Genomic DNA, 23,449 nt, shown 5'->3' with positions numbered 1-23,449 from the left:
TTTGTTTTACAAGGACAGCGAAAAATTTACCCGCCAGTTTTTTCGTGGTGCAGGACCGCAAGTCATCACACAGCTGGTGGCAGCGGCGACACCAGTGGAGACAGCGCTCGTGAAAACAAGCCGCAGTTCTACATCGAAGTGGATGCCAGTGCCATGGTCAACCTAAAAGCTGGCACGCAGTACACTTTGGTGCCCGTGGACTCCGACCAGGCAACGGCCGCTGCCGTGAATTCTATCCCCACTGCAGACATCCAGACGCAGCAATCACTGTACGTCTGTAGCGACCCAATAGCGGCCCTTTTTCTTCCGCACTGCTTTGTCCGCACCGTTGTAAGCGTGGTACGGAGGGCACGTCTGACCATATATCTGTAACCGAAGTCAAAAGGAACTCGTTATATTTATCTACTCACCGAGGTGAGCTGTTTTTAAAGCTAAAGCCTTTCTAGGCTCGTGCAACGAAATCCCATGTGCGAGAGTTGTGCGCGAGATCAAACTGTAGGCGAGATTCCTTGGTCTATACTCCGTTTCATACATCAAGTGCAACGTAGTGAGAACTACGCAAGAAGTCCGCAAGAAAAAAAAAAAGGAGTCGTATCACTACGCGCTCGTTTTGTGCCCGAGTGGTTTCTGGGCAAACGGGCTCTATTCCGAGCATACACGTTTGCAAGTTAGTTTGCAATAACTTGCTTCGCGTGCCTGGACATCTTCGCAGCCGCGGATTTTATAGAAAAAATCCGCTCAGAAGAGGCAGTCGAGGTCACTGCGTTGCGCAACGCGAAGGGCATAGCTGGCAGGGTTGCGGGGCAGCAAAAACGCGACACGAAAGGAAACGACAATCAAAACATATAACAACCAAATCCGATGCTTTCCCCCTAAAAAAGGTGCATTTTATAAAGTTTATGGCAAATGTAAGGTGTATAAAGCTTGCAGAGAAAGCAACTATTATTTTCTCTCGTCAAGAGCAGGCACTATTTTTCATCGCGGATGCGGGGAGCGCTAACAAGAACTCTAGCTTTGGCAGTGTTACACTTGATGTATGAAACGGAGTATAGCTTTCTGCCATGTTCAATCCCACACTTGAACGCGCACCAAGAACGCCACGCGACAGGAGCGTTGGTCTACCGTCCAAAACTCTCACTTAACGGACACTTTCCTGTTGACCAATTATAACTATATGTACCACTGCAACGACGTCGATAAGAGGCAAGCAAAGAGAGGCAAATGATAGGAGAGGAAAGGTGGGCTTTCGCCATTCTCCTCTTAAGAGGCATCAAGAGACGCTTTGTTTTATACTTCCTCAACAATGAAATCACTGCCCCAGTCCTACGGACTGGACGGCATAGTGCTGGCGAAGATAGACGCAAAGCAGGCGCCAATTTTCGCTATCGCTTAGCCGCTGGCTATGGGTCCAAGCAGTGTCTGCCTATTTTCCTGTAGCGCACCAAAAAACATAAATAAAAAAAAAAAGCGTAACTACGGAAGGACCAATATGTAAAACGGAGACTTGAAATAGTCGTAACTGGCTGGAAATGAGTAAATATGCTTAGCTGCGAGTGGTAGTATTTAGGCATGACTCAGCATTACTATAGAGTAATTACACGAACTTACTAGAAATGAGTAAACATGCTAAGCTATGAATAGTAACGACTACTATACCTAGGCAAGACTCACAATGACTCAGCATGACTACGGAAGGACTAGTACGTCAAACGAACACTTCCAGTGGCCGCAGCTGACCGGAAATGAGTAAATATGCCTAAATATGAATGCAGTGGTAATGACTACAATGACTGTGCATGTCTCAGCATGACTACGGAACGACTAGTATGTCAAACGACAACTTGTATGGCCGCAACTGACTGGAAATGAATACATATGTTTAACTATGAGGGGTAAGGCCTACAATGCCTGGGCATGGTTACACAACGACCAGTATGTCAAATGACAATTTGTAATGACAACTGACTGGAAATGGGTAAACATGCCTAGCAATTAAGGGCAACGAGTATGATAACTAGGCATGACTACGGACTTGTAATGGCCACAATTGACTGGAAATGAGTCAATATGCTTACATATGAGTGGTAATGACTACAATGGCTAGGCATGACTCAGCGTGGCTACAGAAGGACCATTATGTCAAAAGACGACTTGCAATTGCCGCAACTTACTGGAAATTAGTAAGTATGCTTAACTATGAGTGATAATGACTACAACGACTGGGCATGACTCAGCGTGACTAAGGAACGACCAGTGTGTCAAACGAAGACTAGTAGTGGCCGCAGCTGTCATCGTTGTAGAATACTTAAAAAAAAAAACGATCAATAGCAGCTTTAACAGCTCTTTTAAACGTCCTATAGTTGCTTGCAACGAACAGGTATTTATCACGTAATTTGAAATGAAATGTAGGGCAGCCTTACAGGAAACACGGAAGAATACGTGCCTAATCAGCGCATATATGTTTAGGAGACTCGTAGTTTGTCTGGACTATCGGTCACTTGTCAGCTTGTCAACTCTAAGGCAGAATTATTATTTGACGTTTTAAGTTGTGAGTGTAATAATAAGCACTTGTGGTAGTGAATCGCCGAAATATTATTGTAATTCACCAATTAAAATTGCCATGGGGCCGGATATCTACCCCGGCCTTTGTACTCTGTCTGCACTCTCCCCGGTGCACCCGAAGCAAACTTCCATCATATCCTCAACATCTGCTCTGAGCTTGAGCCACCCAGCAATTGACAACAGACAGAGTGATGGGAGATCGCGGTGTCCTGCCCAGACCCAGCTGCACAAGAGCGGGTGGTGAGCTGGGCTAAGAGTCACTGAGAGCCACACGCTCCCGACCACCCTACGCATTATCGATCCAGCCCATCAGTATAGGCAATAATCATAAGGCTCAAGAATCAATAAATATTTTCACCACCACCAAATTAAAGGCGCCACACGGACGCCTGGATAATACTGATGGGTTGGTAGTTGCTCCTGGCCCTACGTAGCTGCAAGGGGGTCACTGCCGCTTGTTGCGTGGGCTAGTATGCCACCATATTTTGAAGCGAAAAGCTTCACTGGGCTAGTCAACACCGGGGTGAGCGTGGCATCGTAGTCAGAAAAAGCCACAGCTGCGCATGCGCGAACTCGCTGAGTGACGTCACTAGGAGAGGCGCAGGTGTTTGAAGCGAAAAGCTTCACTACGAGGGTCAGAGCCGAGCTTCGCGTATGCCATGTGCCGTGACGTCACAGCCAAGTCCAAATGCTCCTCTCTTCATAAAAAAATTGTAGCCATCCGGTAATCGAACTTCCATTACTTGGAGCCACAGCTGAGCGCTTCACCGCTGTACCACGTCGCGGGTCAAGAAGATATGCTCATATTTCCGCTTGTGTACCGTGACGATGATAGCGGGATTCCGCGCGTGACAGATACTGTGATTTGCGCGCAGGTTGAAAGTACCAGACTAAAATACTTTAGTCACTCAATTATGGTGACGTCAAGGATGTGACGTCAGCCTACTGTCGTCGGCTATGAGGACCAAGCGGGAACGAGTGCGCTCCAACGCCGCCGGGCGGCGCGTCTAGCCTTCCGCGAGTGACAGATGCTGCGCCTTTCCTTTCCTGTAAACGAATTATAGAACGCCGGTGAACTTAGACGCGCTCGACATGGAAGCCAAGGAGAGTTTAGCTGGTGACGAACGGCGCAGAAGTCTAAGTAAAATTAACTTCTGATCCCGAGGTAGTCATCCCGAGGTAGTCACGTCTTTTCGCTACGTATATCCAGGCATAGCTGAGCTAAGCCATGTTTAATTTTTTTTTGTCTGTTGTAGGCCGTCATTGCAACCGCTACCGTTTCGGTGGTGAACAATTTCTGTTGCGATGCGCGTCTTTCTCCCCTATTTTTCTTTTTCGTTCTTATCTATTTGCTCTTCTGTCCGCACGAGGCAGCGGAGGTGGCTAAGCTACAGAGCCAGTAGCAGGCCCGTCCATTTTCTTTTTCTTCCTTGCCTTGTCAAAGGGAGGGGATGGTGCACTGGGTGCAGCCCTCCTGTTAGAGTACAGACCTCAACCAACAACCATCATCATCCTACGGCAACCCCGGGCAAGGCCACCCACACCATAAGGTGGGGAGGTTTTTGTTTCGGGGAGCGGGCGTTATCCCAGCCAAGGGGCGCATGCAATCTGGATTCGCTCCGCCGGAGCGGGTTCACACTGCCAATGCTACAACCCCTGCAACGCCCCGGCGGTTCGAAGCCTGACGCGAGCAAGACTCCTAACAGCAGACTTCTATTCTTCGATTTTCTTCTTTGAATATGGTTAATGGGTTTCCCCATTCTTCATAAAATTTCTTTGCGCCAAGGTGCTTTCTTCCTTCACTCGCAACAACACGGACCCTGGCACGCGCAGTGCGAGCATACCGCAGTTGTACCTAATGGCTACTATTGACTTGGCCACTGGATAATGTTAGCTACTCTTAATCATTTTGAAATGCTGCTGATGTCTGCTGTACTGCATCTGCTTCTGTATGCTGGTTGGTGCGGCGTTCTGGGAAGCGGCAAATGAAAGGCTCCGCACGGAAGTCTGAATAGAACGCCTGTGGTTACGGCGCTCGACTACTGTTCTCAAGGATGCGGGATCGAATCCCGGCCTCGGTGGCCGCTTTTCCATGGAAGCGAAAAGCAAGGCGCCCTTGTGCTGTGCGATGTGCGATGTCAGTGCACATTAAAGAACCCCAGGTGGTCGAAATTTCACTACGGCGCCTCTCAGAACCTGAGTCGCTTTGAGACGTTAAACCCCACAAACAAACAAACAAACGCTTGGCGGGGTCAGCTTCGCACATGCTTGAACGCCTGGCGACGTCATGACCCGTCATGACATCATGACCGAAAGTGACGTCATTATGACGTTAGTTCCGGTTTTTACAAATGTTCGGTCATTGCGTCACTAGGTGTTGACGTCATAGTCAGTCATCTCTGTCAATTCATAATCACGTGACAATCACTAACTAGCACTGTCATTATCGATCACTATCACTAAGTAGCGGTGAAGGTCTCCCTTTTAACCACACTGGTATGACGCGAGACAAGAACTGATACGTTTCTTCCGTGCGCGGCTTGGCTGTCAGGATGATTGATAGCTATAGTGGGACAGGACAGGACGCCAGATGCCGGGCACCACATGTTGCATTAAAGGCTTTCGCCTTAACGTGTAATGACATTGCATTAAAGGTACTTCTGAAATTAACACAATTGCTCCAATATATAGTTTTGATCTATAGAACAACTAGGTCAACAATAAACAAATACCTCTCTCCAGACGTGGCGCATGCATTATTTCCCCTCCGAAATTCCCTTCTAGCACCTATTCCATCCCTCTTTCCTACACCCGCGCTATTACAAAGATAAAGCGACCGGAACGAAACCGAAAGCACGGTCGAAAGCCCGTTGCTTTCGCTGCACTTGACGGAAATAAGCGCTGAATGCAGTGAACAGCCTGGCAGCGATGCCTCAAGGTTATGAAGTTCGGCTACGGTGCCGCGTTTCGATGGACACTACGGCACCTCTTGACAGGGGTGACCCTGTCAGCACGATGCAGCGGTGGGGGCTCAGCTAAGGGCCAGTTAGCAGACGCGTGCATTTTGATTCCTTCCTGTTGTTGTTGTTGTGGCTGTAGGAAGAAGGAAGAAGGAAAAGAAAGTGCACGGGCCTGCTACTTGCTCTGTAGCTGAGTCACCTCCGCTGTCTCGTGCAGGCAGAGAAAGCAGAGAAGGAAGAAAAAGAAGAGGCAGAGAAAGACGCGCGCCGCAACAGCCGTCGTCCACCAACCACCTAAGCAGTGGCGGGTGCAATGACGGCCTACAACAGATAAAAATCGGTGGCCGGCTAGCCCCCGCCGCAAGCGGCGTTGACCTACGTATCCCAGCCCTATCAGAGCCAGCAGTCCATATATAGGTTGTCAGATGCGAAACCCATCACCTAAGTCTTGTCCACCGGGCGCACAGAAATGATACCATTTGTAATTTTACGAATCGATGTTGACTGTCTATGAGTGTAATGTAATTGAGTAAGCGATTAGTGAATGGTGCACTGTTTCATGATCAGTTAGTGAGGATGCTATGCTAACCATCGTTAATTACCTAATAACACGCATTTCAATAATTATGATTAACCAATGATCCATAATTATCTCGTAAAAACGATTAGGCAAATAAAATAATATTGATGACGATGGCTAATAAGTGAAATTAAGAGTGATATTAAGTGAGGGGTTTAATATGCGTCATAGGTGCTGACATCATCATGCCTGCCATCTTTAATTAGTTACAGTAAACGCATGATTATTAAGAGATAGCGATGATTATAATGCGAGTAAATACGGTAACATCACGCGACAAGATTGCGTCATACCGGTCACATGACAACATTACGCAAAAAGTTGTCATGTGACTAGATGACATCGTATCAAAGTTGCGGGACAGTATGACGCAAACACTTCAAAGACACGTGACACCACGACGTCATACAAAAGTCATGTGCAGGACTTCATTGCAGGAAGGATCACTTAGCCATCGCAGCAGTCCATGCTTTCGCATTTCTCCGGTGCAGCAGACTGCAGTGATATAAAAGTTTTTCTTTCACTCCCAGTTTTCTCTCTCCCCTTAACGCGCGGTTTAGGTGTCCGGATCCGATCCCGCCGCAAGCCGGCGGCTGCGTTTCGACGGAGGCGAAACGAAGAGGCGTCCGTGTGCTGTGCGATGTCAGCGTACGTTAAATATTTATTCCCAGGTGGTCGACATTACTCCATTGCCCTCCACTACGGCTCCCCTTTCTTTCTACTTTCACTCCCACCTTCCTCCCTTCTTTTACGACGCGGGTCAGGTGTCCACAGTTCAAGTGTCACAGATGCTGCGCCTTTCCTTTCCTGTGAACCAGTTATTATTCAATCCAAGCATAACCATAGTTAACACAGCTTTCGCTCCAATCACGAGGTTCTAGCCATGCTTCAACTTCCCCAAATTGTTTGTGCAGTAGCCGCATCTGCGAACGTCGTACTACGCTAGCCTGCTTCGGGAACGCGCTCGTAGTTTTCGCATTCTCTTGGCTTCGATAGGCGTTCTCGTTCACTTGCTTTCATCAATGGCCTGGCGCCACAGGCAGCAAGCATTTAATCGACAATCAGTTCCACCAAGCAGGGTCACCATCTGTATATACTTCCCTCTGCGTCATCGCCTCGCGCATAGACGGCAATCATGTGCGCCTACAAGAGGCATACCGCCGAGTTTCGTGCAATCTGCGTTCAAGCTCGTGTAAAAACACTGCGACTCGAGACATTTTCTTGCATTTGGGATGCGGCTGTTTTGAGTGTCTCAGTAGCTGCGGTAAGGGGAGCGGGGGGGGTGGGGCGGGGGGGGCATGAGTGTTTTCAGTAGCTGCGGTAAGGGGAGGTAGTCGAGGAGGGCGGGGGGGGGGGGGGAGCATGTGCTGGCATTTTCACTCAGGTTTCACGTGTTGCATTTGAATCTCGAAGGTCTGTATTACTGTGTGTCAATTGCTTTTGTGCTTCAGAAGTGGCTAATACCCATCGGGACGGTGGGTAGGCTACTAATGTTTCTGCTGACGCTCTTCTTCAACCCTTTACGAGCGACTTTAGTCCATCCACGCAGGAAAAAAAAAATTCTACGGGGCACTTTGGACCACTAAGGTGTAAGGAGAAAGCCTGTATAGCGCAGTCGTCCGCAGCGCTCCACTACGGCACCTCTTTCTATTTCTTTTTTTCGCTCCCATCTACCTCCCTTTCATTACGCGACAGGTCAGGTGTCCGTAGAGAAGTGCAACAAACACAGCGCCTATCATTTCCTGTTAACCAGTTTGAAACGCCGCTATCTGCATCTGTATGCTGTGGGGTGCAGCGTTCGAGGAAGCGCCAATGGTCGCAGCACTGACGCGCGGATCGGAAGCCCAGAGGGGTTAGCTTCGTATACGTATATGCGTGGATCGGAATCTCGCGAAGACGTTTTAAACTTCTTGCGGACGCAGGGACAGACGGACACTCTTGAGACTACAAAGACGTTCGCCTTAATATCAGTAATTGCTTACCTTTGCGTGCTTTGAGGCATAAGATTCTCTTGTGAAATGTCCTATATCCGTGCTTGGCGTTCTCGGCAGGCGAAACCCGTCCACCATCTCTGTCCAGAACCGTAGCCGCCATTTCGGAACGTTTGAAGTTGTCCGACATGTCGCTGATCATATCCCATCATGTACCGTGCACGACACCACTTATCATTGGGAACACTTGAGCGCAAACGAATCCGCATGGCGTAATCACATTTCTACAAACACTTGAGTTTAGTTTCTCGCTCATTCCACGATGGCTCCTACGCGGGCACTCCACACCGATTGCGCGCGGTTTTTCTTGACGCTCTAGGATGTCGGCGACAGAACGTGTCGAACAGAGATTTCAACACTCTCAGCTTTTGCCTGCGTTTCGCGCGGTATCATTTCTCTCGAACACAAATAATGTACGACTGTCGTCATTGGCCGGTAGTTTTGCTGATGAGAGAGCGAGGGTTCACTGGAAAAACACATCGCACGTGTAGCACTGCCCGTGAATCAGCTCTGCGATTTGTCCGCCGTTATGTGGATGCTATGAGCCCGAGACGACCGCACGAGCAAACCCGCTGTCACGCGCTCACGAGCTGATCGCGCGCCACTGGAGGAAGGCGGCCGCCTGACGCTCGTCGCTCCTATTGTTCTTTACACGTTGTGCGCGGGTTCGCCGGCGTTCGAGTTCAATATTGGTTACGAAAACAAAAGGAAGCTTTCATATGCGGCATTCATCGCGTACGCGACACGCACGGGGAAAGGCTGCGCTCTTCCTCAGAGGACATCCAGCACTGTAACAGGTATAGTGTTGATAATAGGGAGAATACGTCTCTCACAGAAACATTGCTACTGTTTTATAGCTGGGAGCCTCAGCGTGATTTGCGTCGAGGGTATTTTACGAGGGTACTTTACGGTCACTTGATTAAAGGACAGTTCAATGTCATATGCACGAAACAGCGCATAGGAGTCGGAAAATGTTATAAGCGAAACGGAATTGGATGGCAGTCCGCTCACTTCGTATGACCGTGCTAGACCCTTTCATAACTTTAACTGCATGTAAAAAACGTTCAGATATTGTTAATACGGCATTTGCTTCTGCAATGAAGGGTCATCAAGTGTGGTTTGTGCAGAAAACCGTCTCCGTGTGTTGTGAAAAAGCCAAATCTAAGAAACTATTCAACGCAACAAAATTGGTGAAAAAAACAGCCTCGCCTCCCTCGTTACAGTATTCCAAACCATCGAAGAGCAAAACAATTCGAGTGGATTTTTATGCTGTAGTACGCTACGTTCAGAACAGCTGAATCTCCTTTCAATTTTCTATGATAAATTGCTGACAGGGCGCGATTACGAACGCAGTTTTCACGAATGGTATAAAAACGGTTTCATCCATGTATTATGCAAAGCCGTCCTTTGGGGCGGTTGAAACCCGAGCGATCAATAACACCTGTTCACAGGTCTTAGGCATATTAAAACAAGCGTGCGTATCCTTTTTCGTTTTTTTCTTTCCCTTGAACAGTGCTTGTATGTTAGTTTGCTAAATATTTGCTCTGGTACATCAGAGTCAGTCGCTGTAATCAAAACTACTGCGAAGCCATCATTTATTTTACGCCGATTATTTGAGACACCTTCTCCGAAAAACAACGCTTACCAACGAAAAGATAGCAAATTTTCTCCAAATTATTCATTTTCTCATTTCGCCCATCGTTTAAGCGCTTCCAGGCTCCAAATATTGCCAGGATCGACCGTTAGGCGTAGCGAAATAAAACAGGCATAGGATCAAGTGAAGAAAAGTATTATTTATATGCATATTGTTTCTTGCCTATATTAGACTGGTTTCTTCGAGTTTATATCCCTAAAATAATAGTAAAAAAGTGCGGAAGTGGCACAAGAAATAAAGAGGTAAAGCTACGAACAAAAGCCGGCAAGTTAATGAGCCATTTGAAAAATATCAATAAAATTGTTATCGTAAGCATATTGGCAGCACGTTAACCTGTGCCCTTGATTGTGTCTTATAACGTACTGGTGACGAAGAAGAGGAACGGTTCGTGCACAAAGACGCCACAGACTACAGAATGTCTCATCTCTATTATAGCTAAGTGCGACTTCTAGAGCGTTTCTTGTTTTGTTTTCATGCGAGGCGCATCGGGAATATCCCTAAACACTGATGAAGGCTAGAATTCGAACCTTCCGGCTAAATTATGCACTTTAAGGCAAAAAGTCTTCTTGGCGCATGAGTGGCATATTTGCAGTGCGTCGACCAAGTCGGCAGAATGTGTCGACAGTGCGTGTGGACAGAGCCTGTCATCAAGTCGCTACTGAAACCGAGTAACCGGGTTCCAACGCGACCGCCCGCCTCTGCGTTTCGATAGACGCCACGAGGAAAGGCGCGCGCCCGTCTTTTTTTGTGCGATATCAGAGCACGTTGAACATAACCAGGTGGTCGAAGCTTGGAGCCTTTCACAAGGGCCCCTCTTCTCTCTTTCCGCTTCCACTCCCATCTTCCTTCCTTACAATACAGTGTGGGTCGGGTGTCCACGGAGAAAGATCGACAGATAATTTGCCCTTCCATTCCTGTAAACCAAACTACATTTTGCATTTAGCCTGTCGTCAGAGCGTGTCCGCACAATTTGTCAATAATCCATTGAAAATTGATCACATTTTATATCCAATCTAAGTGGAGTATGGTCAACATCGGTGACATAAATTCGGATGGCGACCCCCAAAAAATATCGCCCCTGGACACCCTAAATTCGACCTTGTCAGAATTTGACCAAATCCAGTCTCTAGCCTAATCAAGTATGGCTGATTCAGTTGTGAGCTCCAAGCTATAATGGACCCCTCCCAAGACTTGGCCCGTGAACGTCCAAATTTGACATCGTCAATATTTAAGTAAAACTGATGTCCAACATAATTTGAGCATGGTCAGTGGAGTGATGACCTTCAAACTGGGATAGGGCCACTACCAAATTGTCCGCCAAGAAACCCAAATTTTGATCTCTCGTTGAAACTGGACCAAAATAGATATCGAACTTACTTCCAGCATGGAGAATTCAGTCGGGGCTTTCAAATTCGGATGCCCCCCCCCCCCCCCCCCCCCCCCCCCCTCAACAGAATTTAGCTGCCTGTAGCTTCAAAATTTGTCCTCCTCAGAATTTGGCAACATCAGTTTCTAACCTAATTCGACTATGGTCGTTTCAGTGGTGGCGTTCGAATTGCGATTGCCACACCTAACACCTTTCGTCCTGGATCCTTGATATTTGGTCTGGTCATAATTTGCCCATATGTCTCATACATATACATATAAACCTAGTTGGGCTTCCTCAAAATTGGCCTCCCTAGGTCCGCGAAATTTGGACGAAACCTATTTGAGTATGGCCATGGCAGTGGTCACTTCCAAATTTATGGGTTATTCCCAAATGCTAGCCCCCTCTGTAACTCCCAATTTGACTTCTCCCAAAATTGACCACAGTCGGTATGTAACCTATTTTCAGTTTTGCCAACTCATGGTAGCTTGCAAATTTTCGCGGGCCACCGCCGAAATTTCGCCTCCTGGACCTCTGAGATTCGACTTCATCCAAATTTGACCAAAACTGATGCCTAACCGTATTTTATTATGGCCAACTCATTCGTGATTTCTAAATATGGCTGGGCCACCTCCAAAATTTGAGTGCATCCACGTTTTATCGTTAGAAATGGCAACTAAGCAACGGTAGTGAGCAACGAACCTCACAGCTCATAAAAGAACTGGGCATAGAACTTAGCTTTTACATTTCTGCACGTAAGGAGATTTAAGTGCACTCCCATGATTATTTTTGCCTTCGCGGCTATCTGTTCTTCATCCGTGTGCGTCTAAAACTAGGTGCAATACCTACTCCAGCTCACTAGTTCCCAACTATGCTCTCACTCTTCTCCCCAGAGCTTGGTCCCGAACTATGGACGGAAGACTACCCGGCGAAGAAACAAATGGACATACCGGAGAAGTCGTAGTCTCCAAGGTAAAATAAACTTCGACACGTTTTATAGGCACTACGCCTCTTTTATAGCCTCACGTCTAGTAAGCGTTAATGAAGACACTGCTGTTGATTTGTTGTAGACACGAAAAGTCATGAACATGCTAAGCAAAAGTAGTTATACGCTCTCTTCCAGTACAATATTTTCTTTGGTGAATTTTGTACAGTGTCCTCAAATGCAAATTAAATTATCTAGCAAATGCATTTCAGACCACTCATAGTACTGTGCCTATTTAACAATGGCACAGTGGCACCGCGTGACAGCGCGTGCGGCGAATGAAATTTTGTTAGCCAAAAATAAGGAACTCTCGTGAGAACAAAAGCTGCACCTAAACACTTTCTAGCTCCGTTTTGCTGACATATGTCATTGGGAGTTCTGAGCACTATATTGGAGCTACTCATTAACTTACAACGTTGAATAACCGAGCGACCAATATCCTGTTAGCTTCACGCTTGGCTGTGCTGATACGCTGATATGCAGATAAGGTTAAGGGGACCATTAAGCTCCGCATTTATGCGCATGTGACGCGATAGCGCTTATCGCTCCCGTGCACGGCTTGATCTTTGAATCCTTCTTCACGCGCATGCATTTTCCTACTCGCTCAGTCAACATCAGCCTAATTTAATTTTCTTCCTTATCTGACACACACACATTAGTGTAGAGACTTGAGCTACCACATTATGCCAAAGACCTTCCGACATAGGAGTGAAAGGCCAACCGATGTTCTTTCCGGATTCCACTAAAAATCAGTGCTCGGAACATTTCTCTTTCTTATTTTCATTACCAGCGCATAAACAATATTCAGTTTTTTCCAGACAACTGCTTTAATAACGCTAAAGTGCATAATTTTGAGATAGTGTTAGCTTGAAACGCGACTTACTCGCTGTAGAAAATTGATGCAAAAAATTGGTGGTGGTTTATTTAGCTCTGGTTAAACTGGGTTGAATTGCGTTAGTAATACCTCCATGGCTGCGCTTATTCATGATTCAGTATGTAGTGCACCTGATGGTGTAGCTTGAGATGTTTAGCTATGGGTAAAGACATGGCACACAAATGAATGACTATAGTCTTTATTGAACGTCGTCGTGTCCTTGGTCCCATGGCAGGAGCTGCCAACTTGTGTCTCTCGTTTCACATAGGACGGTTATGTCAGACTCAGCTTGCCAGGACCCTTGCATTCACGTTACCCTTATAGGCCCCTAAGGCACGTTCATACTGCTTGATTAAAGCTGTATTCGGCTCGGCTACGGCTCAAGGTCAAACGTGGCCCTTCCAGGGACTACGCGACGGGCTGAAACCTGGCCCACTATTGCTAACGCAATAAAACAGAAAATGACCTTAGACGCTGATAAATGTAAGATGACGCATTTTCCAAGGCACTAACAATATAACTGCTCATAGCTGCATTCTCTGCGGCTCTCAATCACAGCATACAATAGCATATAAACATATTGGACTACATCTCTCTACCAATCTTACGTGGTCAACCCACATTAAGCGCATCACTTTAACATCAAGGGGACTCCTAGGCTATCTTCAATTTCATGGAGTTCTCTCCCACAAATGTTAAATTATTAGTCTGTATACTACAATAATATGCCCTCATTAACTGTACCTTTCTGGCAGCATTGAAACTTTATAAAATCGCCCCATTAGATTTGTCTATTTCAATTTTCATCGTACAGCAGTGTAACTGAACTAAAGAACCTTGCTGGCGTACCCCTACTGGAGCACCGCGAAAAAGTAGTCGGTTAAGCTCTCTTTCATGCCAAGCATCAACGTCACAAAACACTCCCCGTTTTCAACGCGTCAGGAAAATAGTCAGCAGGTGTCGTATCTTTGTCCAAAAACGGAAGCATTCGCACCGTTTTTATTCATCTGGAGAGTAAACGATTGTAACGGCCTTCTCAACATCTCTGTAATCATTGAAGGCTTCACCAAATTCAAAGACATGCTGAAGTTTATTTGCGTATTTTAGTTTCAGGTACCTTACTGCCGTAATATTAAATCTGTGGTACTTTGCTTTAATTTCTGGTTTTTCTTTACCAATGCATTATTATTGTTTCTCGTCTACTGTCCGTCACCTGTTTGTCTTCTTTCCTATTGTTTTTGTAATTGTTTTAGCACTTTGTACTTAAAATGTGTGAGCTGTTTGCCAACGTTAAATTTCTATTTCGTCCCTCTATGGCAACGTGGGAATCGTGCAGTATGCATGGTCCTTTTTTCGTTGCTTTAGTTCTCGATACCCACACCTCATGTAACGTGCCTTACTGGTATCTTTGAGGCTGCAGAATTAATTATAAAGCCCCATTTTTACCAAACCGGTCAAATACGCTTGCGTGGCCTATGCGTATCGCGTTTGACTCGGGGCCCAAAGCCCACGATTCGGTTCCCATCACAAAGGAGCTACCAGATATGACAGCTCCTGCCAAATCGTCCATGTCACGTGGTCTCATGACGCCGCACAAACCGGCGGCCAGCCAGTTCCCCCAAATTCCACCTGCCAACTACACCCACCGGAGACATGGTGGTGATTTTTTTTTTTTTGTTATAGCGAAAGCAATACTACTCTGTTTCGAGCCCTCAGCGTAGCGCGGCGTAGCCACTTATGTCTTACCCACGTGACGCTGCGACATCACATCCCACGTGACACTAGGGTGAGAGCTGGGCTACCAATTCAAGCTGTCAGCGTAGCGCGGTGGTAGCCACATCTTACCCACGTGACGCTGTGACGTCACACCCCACGTGACACAAAAGCGATAGATGGGCTCCCAACTCAAGCGGTTGGCGTGGCGCGGTCGGAGCCGCGGCTCAGTAGGCAGGAGCTGCAACTAGGATCTCTCGTTTCACATGGGACTATTATGTCAGAAACAGCCTGCTAGGATCCTGGCATTCACGTTATCCCTATAGGCCACTAAGGCACATTAATACGCACGTTGGTTAAAGCGGGGCTTTATATGTGGGCTGAGGAATAAGAAAAAGAGAAGAACGCTCGGTCACCCGCAGCTAATGCTTTCGCTCAATATTTGGTTCAGCAGCGTTGAACTCTTGTAATTTTTATTTTTTGTTGCCCGCCATGGCCATAATGCCGAAGCCGAAGTTAACGCGTCAACATTAAAGGTTCCGTTCACTGGTCGGCGTTGTTGCGATAAATCATAAGCATGGCGTTTGCAGGCAGTAGCTGGCAGCTGACATAGTCGCTCACTGACTGAACGTAGGCTTCAATGACGTTACGTTTGTCAGGAGCTGCCAACTCGGGGCTCCCCGTCGTATGGGGGGATGATATCAGAATCAGCCTGCTAGGAACCTTTTATTCACGTCACCACTGGGCCACGCAGGCACGTTCATACGGCTTGGTTACAGCGGGCCTTTATATGTGGGGTGGGAGTCTCCGCTAGCTCGTCATAGCCTTATAGGCGGAGCTTTAGTGTCCCCCTTAATCGACGCTGTCATGATAAAAAGTTGTGCAACCTAATCGTATGATATTGTAAACCACTCGCTGTCGTTCTATGTCGGCTGCAAGCAAAGTAATCAGCCAACTTTCCTTATCAACGCTTCTATTAAGCCACCCAATATTACATGCATCAAATTAGCTAATTGGAGCTTACTTCTTTCTTTATTTTCATAAAACTTATCTGAAATCTCAACTCCAATCTTTTACTGCTGTCATGAACAGACCAAGTTCAGTTTTACTTAGCTAGTTTAAGTGGCAGTTGTCAAAAAGCCTCTCCTCTGCTTGTGTTAAGGCATAAACATGTCATTTACATTTCGTATGAACGCCTCGTGCTTCTTTACAGTTGGACTCGGTATTTTCTTTCTTTTTCTTTTGCTGCTTTGGCCACAGGAAGAGATTCATGGTGACGCGTTCGGCCTGGAGCAGAGCATGATGGGCACATTCGACACAACCGCGGTGACCGTGTCAAAGGCGGAGGTACCGGACACGACGCTAGAGACGGACTTCGAACAAGCCGACTGCTCCGGCGCCGACAAGGAGATGACATACACCCCACTTATGACAGTCTCCCAGCAGCCACCCCAGCCGCAGCAGCAGCCACAGCCCCACGACGCAGCCGGGGCAGCCGCTGCCGCACACATGGTAAGGAGCGTAAACCGCTGAAATTCCAGTCGCAGATCATCGTAACTGTGCATGCACTTTGTTGCTACGCGCTTAATCGTCGATTCCTAAAATATTGCTTCTGTTATAACACACTCCTTGCCATATAGTCGTAAGACATGACAATATGTGAATGAGCATTCGATGTAGATACAAAGCTCCGCTTCTACCAACCGGTACGAACGTGAATACGTGACGTACGGGTATACTGTCAAATTCGAGATCTTAGAGACTTGCAGATATGGATTTCAATCACAACTTCTAATCTCAAACCCTAAGCGCGAATTTGCAGAGCTTGCCAATTCAGCAATTTCTTGGTGCCTAGTGATGTCACATGACCGGACCACCAGTCACTGCGCGGAAATGTCACCTGGTAACTACCACCTGCCAAAGCCGTGACAATTATTTCTATCTCGCAACGTCTACGCCAAAACCTCTGGTCAAAAATGTTTTCGCATTATCACGTTAAAAAAAAAACAATAAGCTTTTTAAAAGCCTTTGGCCGAGGCACTTTACGTAGCCAGTCAATGAGGACGCGGATTTTTGGTGATTTGAACTTCCTTGAATTACTTACCTTTCTTTACCCTTTCAGTAGGCTACGCATTTCAGGCTGCGGGAATTCTGATTTCGGAATTTGCTTGCACCTTTAAGTAGATGCTAATTAAACAGATACCTGCTACGCATACATGTCGTTGACCACTGAAATGCAATGTGACTGAGAGGTATCGCTTGTTTTCCGCTCATGGAAAGGCGAACATACCTTGCTATGCTGAGCAAAACCTGAGAAGTACCCCCCTGCATGCAATATCACCTCTAACTTGGCCTCCTGCACAATTTTCGCCTCGGCGGCCGACTTGACCAGTGAATAGCTTGTTTCTAACCGCGTTCTGCCTCCTCAGAAGTGCAGTCTCTGATTTGTAGGAAAGTTTCAATAGAAACGCTTAGTGGAAATTAGGTCGCAATACTCACGTTTTTCTGATGGTTTGAATTTGGAAGTATTTTGATACTTTAATTTTCGATTCTTCTCTGCCAAGAAACAGGCCTTCCATATAGAAATAAGCGTCGGTAGTATCCCCAAGCAATAATTTATCGGTCTTAGTTTTATATCTGCTCAGTGTTCTTGTGAAGACATTCGGAGGAAGCACTGCATGGTAGCTTTCATAGAACTTTTCTTGATAAAAAACCTGAAATGTAAAGCCGGCGTTAAATATTTCTCCCAGCATAAATTAGCGTTAAAGCATTAAATAAATGAAAGCGGTCTTTCTGACAAAACAATACCATTTGAAATCTTCCAGAATATTTTTCCTGCCCGAACGAGTCCAATATCCAAAAATAAAACAAATGCTCTGCGTGCGTTGCTTCCGGACAGCATTCCACGCCCGTATTAGAACGGAGGCCACTATTTGTTCCAGTGCTCGATGAAAAGAAGAGTTATGCCTTCTCGGTCTGTGCGCTCTTGCGCGCAGCAACACACGGGCGGCTACGACAACCTGCGCTACCGGCACCAGTCGCCGCCGATGTACGTGGCTCCCCAGCACCAGACGCCCTACCTGGTGCATCCAAGGGCGACGTGGGCACCCTACCCTGGAACTTCCAACACACAGGCAAGTCGCACCCACGTGCCCTCGCTGGCAAGGCAGCTATTCCTCCCCCCCTTTCCTTTACACCTTTTATGCACGGCCTTCTAGCTCGGTCCCTACAGACCAGAGAGGCGTAGTCTTGACTCGGAGAGCTAGGCGCTCGAACCTTTGAAATTGAATTCAGTGTCCAGGACACACCACATGAGGGTACTAAAGGACTGTGGCTCAATGTCAGCGTCCCAGCCAACAAAAAACAACATTTTCATACATTTATACCCGTAGAAAAGCGATAATTAAACTCGCTTTACTGTTTCATCTCTAGCTTCAACATTTCCTGGCATCATCACACCATCCCTAATTTCTACTTGTCCATAGTAGATGGGGGTGTGAATAAGCCTAGCATATGATCAGGGATTATGAAGAAAGATTGGTCTGTCCACACTAACCCCGCCAACGTCAGCGGAGCCTGAGAGTGTACTGTACGTTTACCCAGCTCAATCCACGCCAATCTTTTATACTCCTGCCACTCTCGCACTCAGTTACGCATAAATCACGCTTGTTATAATAGAGAGTTCATCTGTACATTGGCTCTGATACTGTCGTTATAATTAGTTAACTTGGAAACACTGATTGTGGATCTGTAACACATGCAAACACATGTATAACACATGCACACACAAAAAAAAAAACGTAATCGCAATTGGGGAAATGGCTGTTCGAACTTATTTAGAACATTTCCAAACTCGATCCTTATTGCCAAATACAATCATCCTTAAAGCACGGCCTAATAACATTTAACCAACGCAAGTCTTACTTCTGCCACTTATCGATTACTCGCGTGCATCGATGTCCTCGACACTCGTCGCTTCTCACATTTGTTTGATACCTGCTCAAAACTCCAGTGGCGTGCCGAACACATTTTGGGTCTCGTTTGTAACACATTCGGAAGGGTCGTATAAACATAAGGATGTTCTCGTCCTATATGTGTCCCTCCTAGTCTTCCCTCTTCCTCCTTTCATCATCGCATCGCTCCATTCCCTCTGTTTTCCTCCTTCGCTTCCACCTTGGTTTTTATTCTCCTCCTCGATTTTTCACTTCGCATCGTCTTTTTTTTTATCATACTGTCATTCCTTCCTCAGTTCACATCTCCCCGTTTACTGACGGAAAGAAGTGATTTCACGTAGCGGTACTTGCCAGGTTCCGGAATTGACCTGCGTAGCACAAAGGCACATTCATCTCGGAACACATCATCCTGGAGGTCTTCCCGGTGGCTACCAAGCACCAGTAAGCGGCTTTCACTTATGCCAAACTTAAGGTATATATATATATATATATATATATATATATATATATATATATATATATATATATATATATATATATATATATATATATATATATATATATATATATATATTATAATAGAATAAAAGTGCTTTTATGACTTATATATGCCATGCAGTTTTCTACCTTTCAATATGCGGTCGAGATTGCGTGTCAGAGAGTGCTTTTCATTCAGTGCCCCAATAAGCTGCAGATTATGAACCCTTTAGAATGTTTTGGTCTACGAGCGTTATATGATAGGATGGACCTGTTTAGAGCTTATGAATGCATGAAATAGTGGGGGGTTGTCTTTCGCAAAGGAAGGCTGGGATGGAGGACGACTCAAGGCCTGCCGCTTGGGCATATAATATCCCCTTATGCATTTTATCGCACACACAAACACCCGTACAGGCGGCGACAAAGACATACTATACCCTTCTAAGAACATTTAAATGTCTCCTGTTTAAAATTGACAGCTGCGGTGTGCGTAGAGTTTAGTAGCTGCTGGTCAGGTTTTTTATCAACAAAGATGGTTTATTTTTATCCGATAGGGAAGTCCTGATTGCAATTAGAGCAAAATAGCGGGCTCAATTGTATCTCACCTGTACCTTCAAGGTTCTCTGATCACCGATGTTTTCAGGTGTGCGCGGCATCAGTTTACAAGTGACTGCATCGAGCTTAACAATTTATTATTTTAGTATTATCAGGTGCGATCAGTGCGTAAACCGATAGTGTAGAGTATACATCATCATCACTGATTGGCACCGGGAATGCCCTCCCTGCAGCTGAGAAGTGCACCGCAGCATCCTTCAACTGACATTAAATTTTGAAGTATTATTCCTCTGAAGCCAACATAAAATATGATAAAATGAGAAATCTTACAAAAGCAAGGGCATTTTTTTGTTTATCATTTTTTAATACCAAGGCCTTCGAAGTTGCTGGGAAGACAATCCTCGTGCTTTGTTTTCAGCCACGCTGACACAAGTGTCACACACCTTGTTTGCACCTAGGAAAGCCTAAGCAGTGATCCGCGATACTCTCCCTCACTCCTTCTGATTTGTATTGGATGTACCTGGGTGGGTCTTCAAAACGAACTGCAACATACAGATCAACGGCTCCCACTAGGACAGGCTTCCCGGTAGGCTCCCTACGCTCCCTTGTTAGAAGCGACTTTTATCCCTAGTCTGTCGTTCAGATTCCTAGATCCCCAGAAGCGAAGCGTAAGAACATTTTGCGCCGTCATGGCTGTAACATTGCTCTCACCTTCTCATTTGCGCAGCGTCGGTTTTCCAGAAACATAAGGAGGGGGGGGGGGGGGGGGCAAAAGTGAAGTGCCTACCAGGAGCAAGTTTTATTGGTGACTGCTCTCTTTTATTAAAAGTCGTTTTATATCTCCGCAGGGTCGCGAGTGTCTCATAATTCCGAGACTTCCTTCAGAGCGGCTGTGGTCTAGTGAAAGGCGCTTACTCACACGGTCCAGTGTAAACCACCACAGCACTCTGGGGCCTTTCGTCGTTTGTCAAGCCGTACCTACATTTCAGAGGCTTATATCTTGTATTTGCTTTGAATTTTCGGCCATATTCATTAGGTGATGGTTTCTGGCTCAGCAAGGAAGCATTTTCTTGACATTATGCTCTGCCAGAATACGTAAAAGCTTTCCTTTTTTAATTCTCTATGAAAACTGGCTATAACCCAAAACATAAATGGGCTCCATTTATCAAACGCTGCCAGTGATTTCAACTCTACAAGTGGCATCCAGGAGAATATTTTTTCGATGGGAAGCTGGTCTGGGCAGGCAAGGGAATGAAAGCGATTATTTAGTTTGTTGACACAGTTCATTCCCAGCTTACATATTTTGTGTTTCCGTTTCCTTGATATAAAATGCCCTACTTCTTTTTTCACGGCGCCCGCGGTTCAATGGAGGCCAGCTTGAAAGCACATCAGTGTGTACCCTGTACGGAAAACGCATCAGTACGTTAAGAACTCCTGGGTTCTGGAAACTATTGAAGCCGTTCACAATGATGTCCCTCATAGTATGGGCGACTTTAGACGTTAAATAGCACGAAAAAGTAAAATTTAACACTTCCCGTTCCTTCAGGGGGTGTTTCTCAGTCTAGTCTCTACGATTTGTATCACTGGTGGCAGCACACGGTGAGGCGTTGCTAAATGCGCTGTCGGAGGCATAAGGGGCGTGGCTGCACAAGGTCGTAGCGCGTGGCGCCGCGGTGGCCAGGCCGTGTTTCTAACGGAGAACCCACCCCTTCACCCCACCAACCCCCTCCCCCCTTCAGTTTCGCTGTAGTGGACATCACGGAAGCGGCAGCCCAAGCAAAGTACACCCCACCTCCTCGGTTCACCACGTCCCCACACATAACGGCGGCTTGCCGGCTGGGCGCCCTCACAATGCCCCTGCTGTGCAGGCGGCCTACCTGCCCCTGCCTGCGTCCAGTCACGCGGCGGGCGCGGCGGGCGGTGCGGCCGCAAACCTCGGCGCGGGTCCCAGCACCAGCTCGGCCTCAGCTGCAGCGGGCTCCGACGCATCCCTGCACGCCGCGCTGGGCGGCGACGACGTGACCGCGGCAGGAGACTTCGGCCGCGCCGCGGCGGGCGCTGCGGCGGACGGCACAGGCAGTGACATCATGGGGGTGGCCCGAGTGGCCAACATGGGACAGATTCAGCACATGGTGGGACCCCTGGACAACGTGCCTTACTACATGCCCTTCAACGGCCGAGAGAACCACAACGAAAAGGAGCGGAAGAGGAGGTGCGTAGTCACTGGCGTCGAAATGATTTATTCAGCAGCTACAGTTGGCCATGTCACTCTCCGCGGAAGCGCTTGGCTGGGCCTCGCACTTCACAGTTTAGCCCAACAAAGGAACGTCCTCACGTAGCCCGAGAATTAACTGGTAAACGCTGGGGATAGGCGCAAGAAAGTTCTCATTCACCGTGAACTTGAACCATGTCCTGCAGAAAGAGAATAGGATAGAAGGGAAACCGGGATATATTTTGACAGACTAATAGTGCACACTATAGGTGCGCTCAATCTCGCGATTTTAGCTAAAAACGTTGGTGCTCACTGTATGTTTTTTTTTTTTTTTCAAATTCTGCCTTCTTCTAAAGCTTATTCGAGGGACTTCGACTTTACTATTTTCTATTAAAGTAATGACCCCTGTATGGCAAAATTTAAGAAAAAATAATGCCAAATTAGTGACTTTTCTAAAACAAAGGAAACTCAAAACGGTATCCACTGTGTTGGTTCGGTGCCAATGGCTGTTTGGCTTCTGAACCCGACGAAGCGGAACCGAATCGCGGGCGCATGTTGAAAGTGCTGGAAAACAAAAGCGGCCATGTATGCCTTGAGAATTTTTTGCCTGTAAAGAACTTAAGGGGATGAATTTGCTGCACCCCTAACGGCAGTTCCTAGCAAATAATCCGCACGTCTTCGGGCTACAAAGTTCTACACACAGCACTTGCAGATCACTCGCCTCAAGGCGATCATTTCAGAAGTGCCACGGAAGAAAATTTACAGCTTAATTATTCGTGTTTTAGTTTGCAGCTGCAACTAATCAGCGATAACAACAAGGCGTGTCCAAATGACCCGATTTTGGCACGATGGCAGTCATCTCAGGATAGGCACGTTTACTTAACCCAATTTCATTACAAATATTTTTAGAAAAAACGTCATATTGCGATGCCCTCTGCCGCTATTGCTGACACTAGGTGCTTAGATACCTTTGGGCTCTTTTTCGCTATCGCTGCTGGAATTGCTCGAGTCCTTACCCTCTTCCTAAGCTCCGGTTGCATCTATGCATCCGCCAGCTCCGCAACTGTAAAACTTTTTTAAGTGCTCTGTCCGGAGACCCTGTTCGGCCGGAATAAAAAAAAAAGTAAAAATAGACGAGGTAAAGCTATGCTCTTGCGTTCAAGCGTCTCTATTGGAGAGGCCAGAAGATAACAATGAGGCCGAAAGACAAACAGCAAAAGACCATGCTGGTCTATTGCATTGTATTGGTATATTGCATTTTTCAGATTGGAGGCTCTGAAGTTTAGAAGTGGGAGGCGGGGGAAGGGGGGGGGGGGGGGGGGCGTAATGCAGAGTTGAGTGTATATGTGGTATTTCTAGTCGTTGCAGAAAAAAAATTAATACCGAAAACAGTTACCTTGAGATCAAAAGTTTAGGATGGGTTCGCCATCCGACCCTCATCATCTGACTCTTGCCGACCGTTCAGCAATGTTTGTTTAATGTATAGCGATATATCGACGTCGTTGTGACCCCACCCGAATGGTTCAGCACTAGACAAATGATTCAGCGGCAGTTTTCACGCTACACT

General features: G+C 46.7%; 1 protein-coding gene across 1 annotated transcript in view; it reads left to right on the top strand.

Annotated features, from left to right (window-relative positions):
- LOC146191256 (uncharacterized) overlaps nucleotides 1-23,449 on the top strand; it is a 49,144-nt gene that overhangs the window by 5,475 nt on the left and 20,220 nt on the right. The window contains exons 2-6 of the mRNA XM_084599904.1: nucleotides 54-269; nucleotides 12,007-12,085; nucleotides 15,946-16,197; nucleotides 17,682-17,834; nucleotides 21,539-21,882. Coding sequence (XP_084456030.1) covers nucleotides 54-269; nucleotides 12,007-12,085; nucleotides 15,946-16,197; nucleotides 17,682-17,834; nucleotides 21,539-21,882 — 1,044 coding nt within the window. The remainder of the gene's footprint in view (nucleotides 1-53; nucleotides 270-12,006; nucleotides 12,086-15,945; nucleotides 16,198-17,681; nucleotides 17,835-21,538; nucleotides 21,883-23,449) is intronic.

Source organism: Amblyomma maculatum, chromosome 4, assembly GCF_055883805.1.
Source record: "Amblyomma maculatum isolate TAMU_Amacu chromosome 4, ASM5588380v1, whole genome shotgun sequence".
NCBI lineage: Eukaryota > Metazoa > Arthropoda > Arachnida > Ixodida > Ixodidae > Amblyomma > Amblyomma maculatum.
This window is presented reverse-complemented; position numbering and strand designations above follow the sequence as displayed.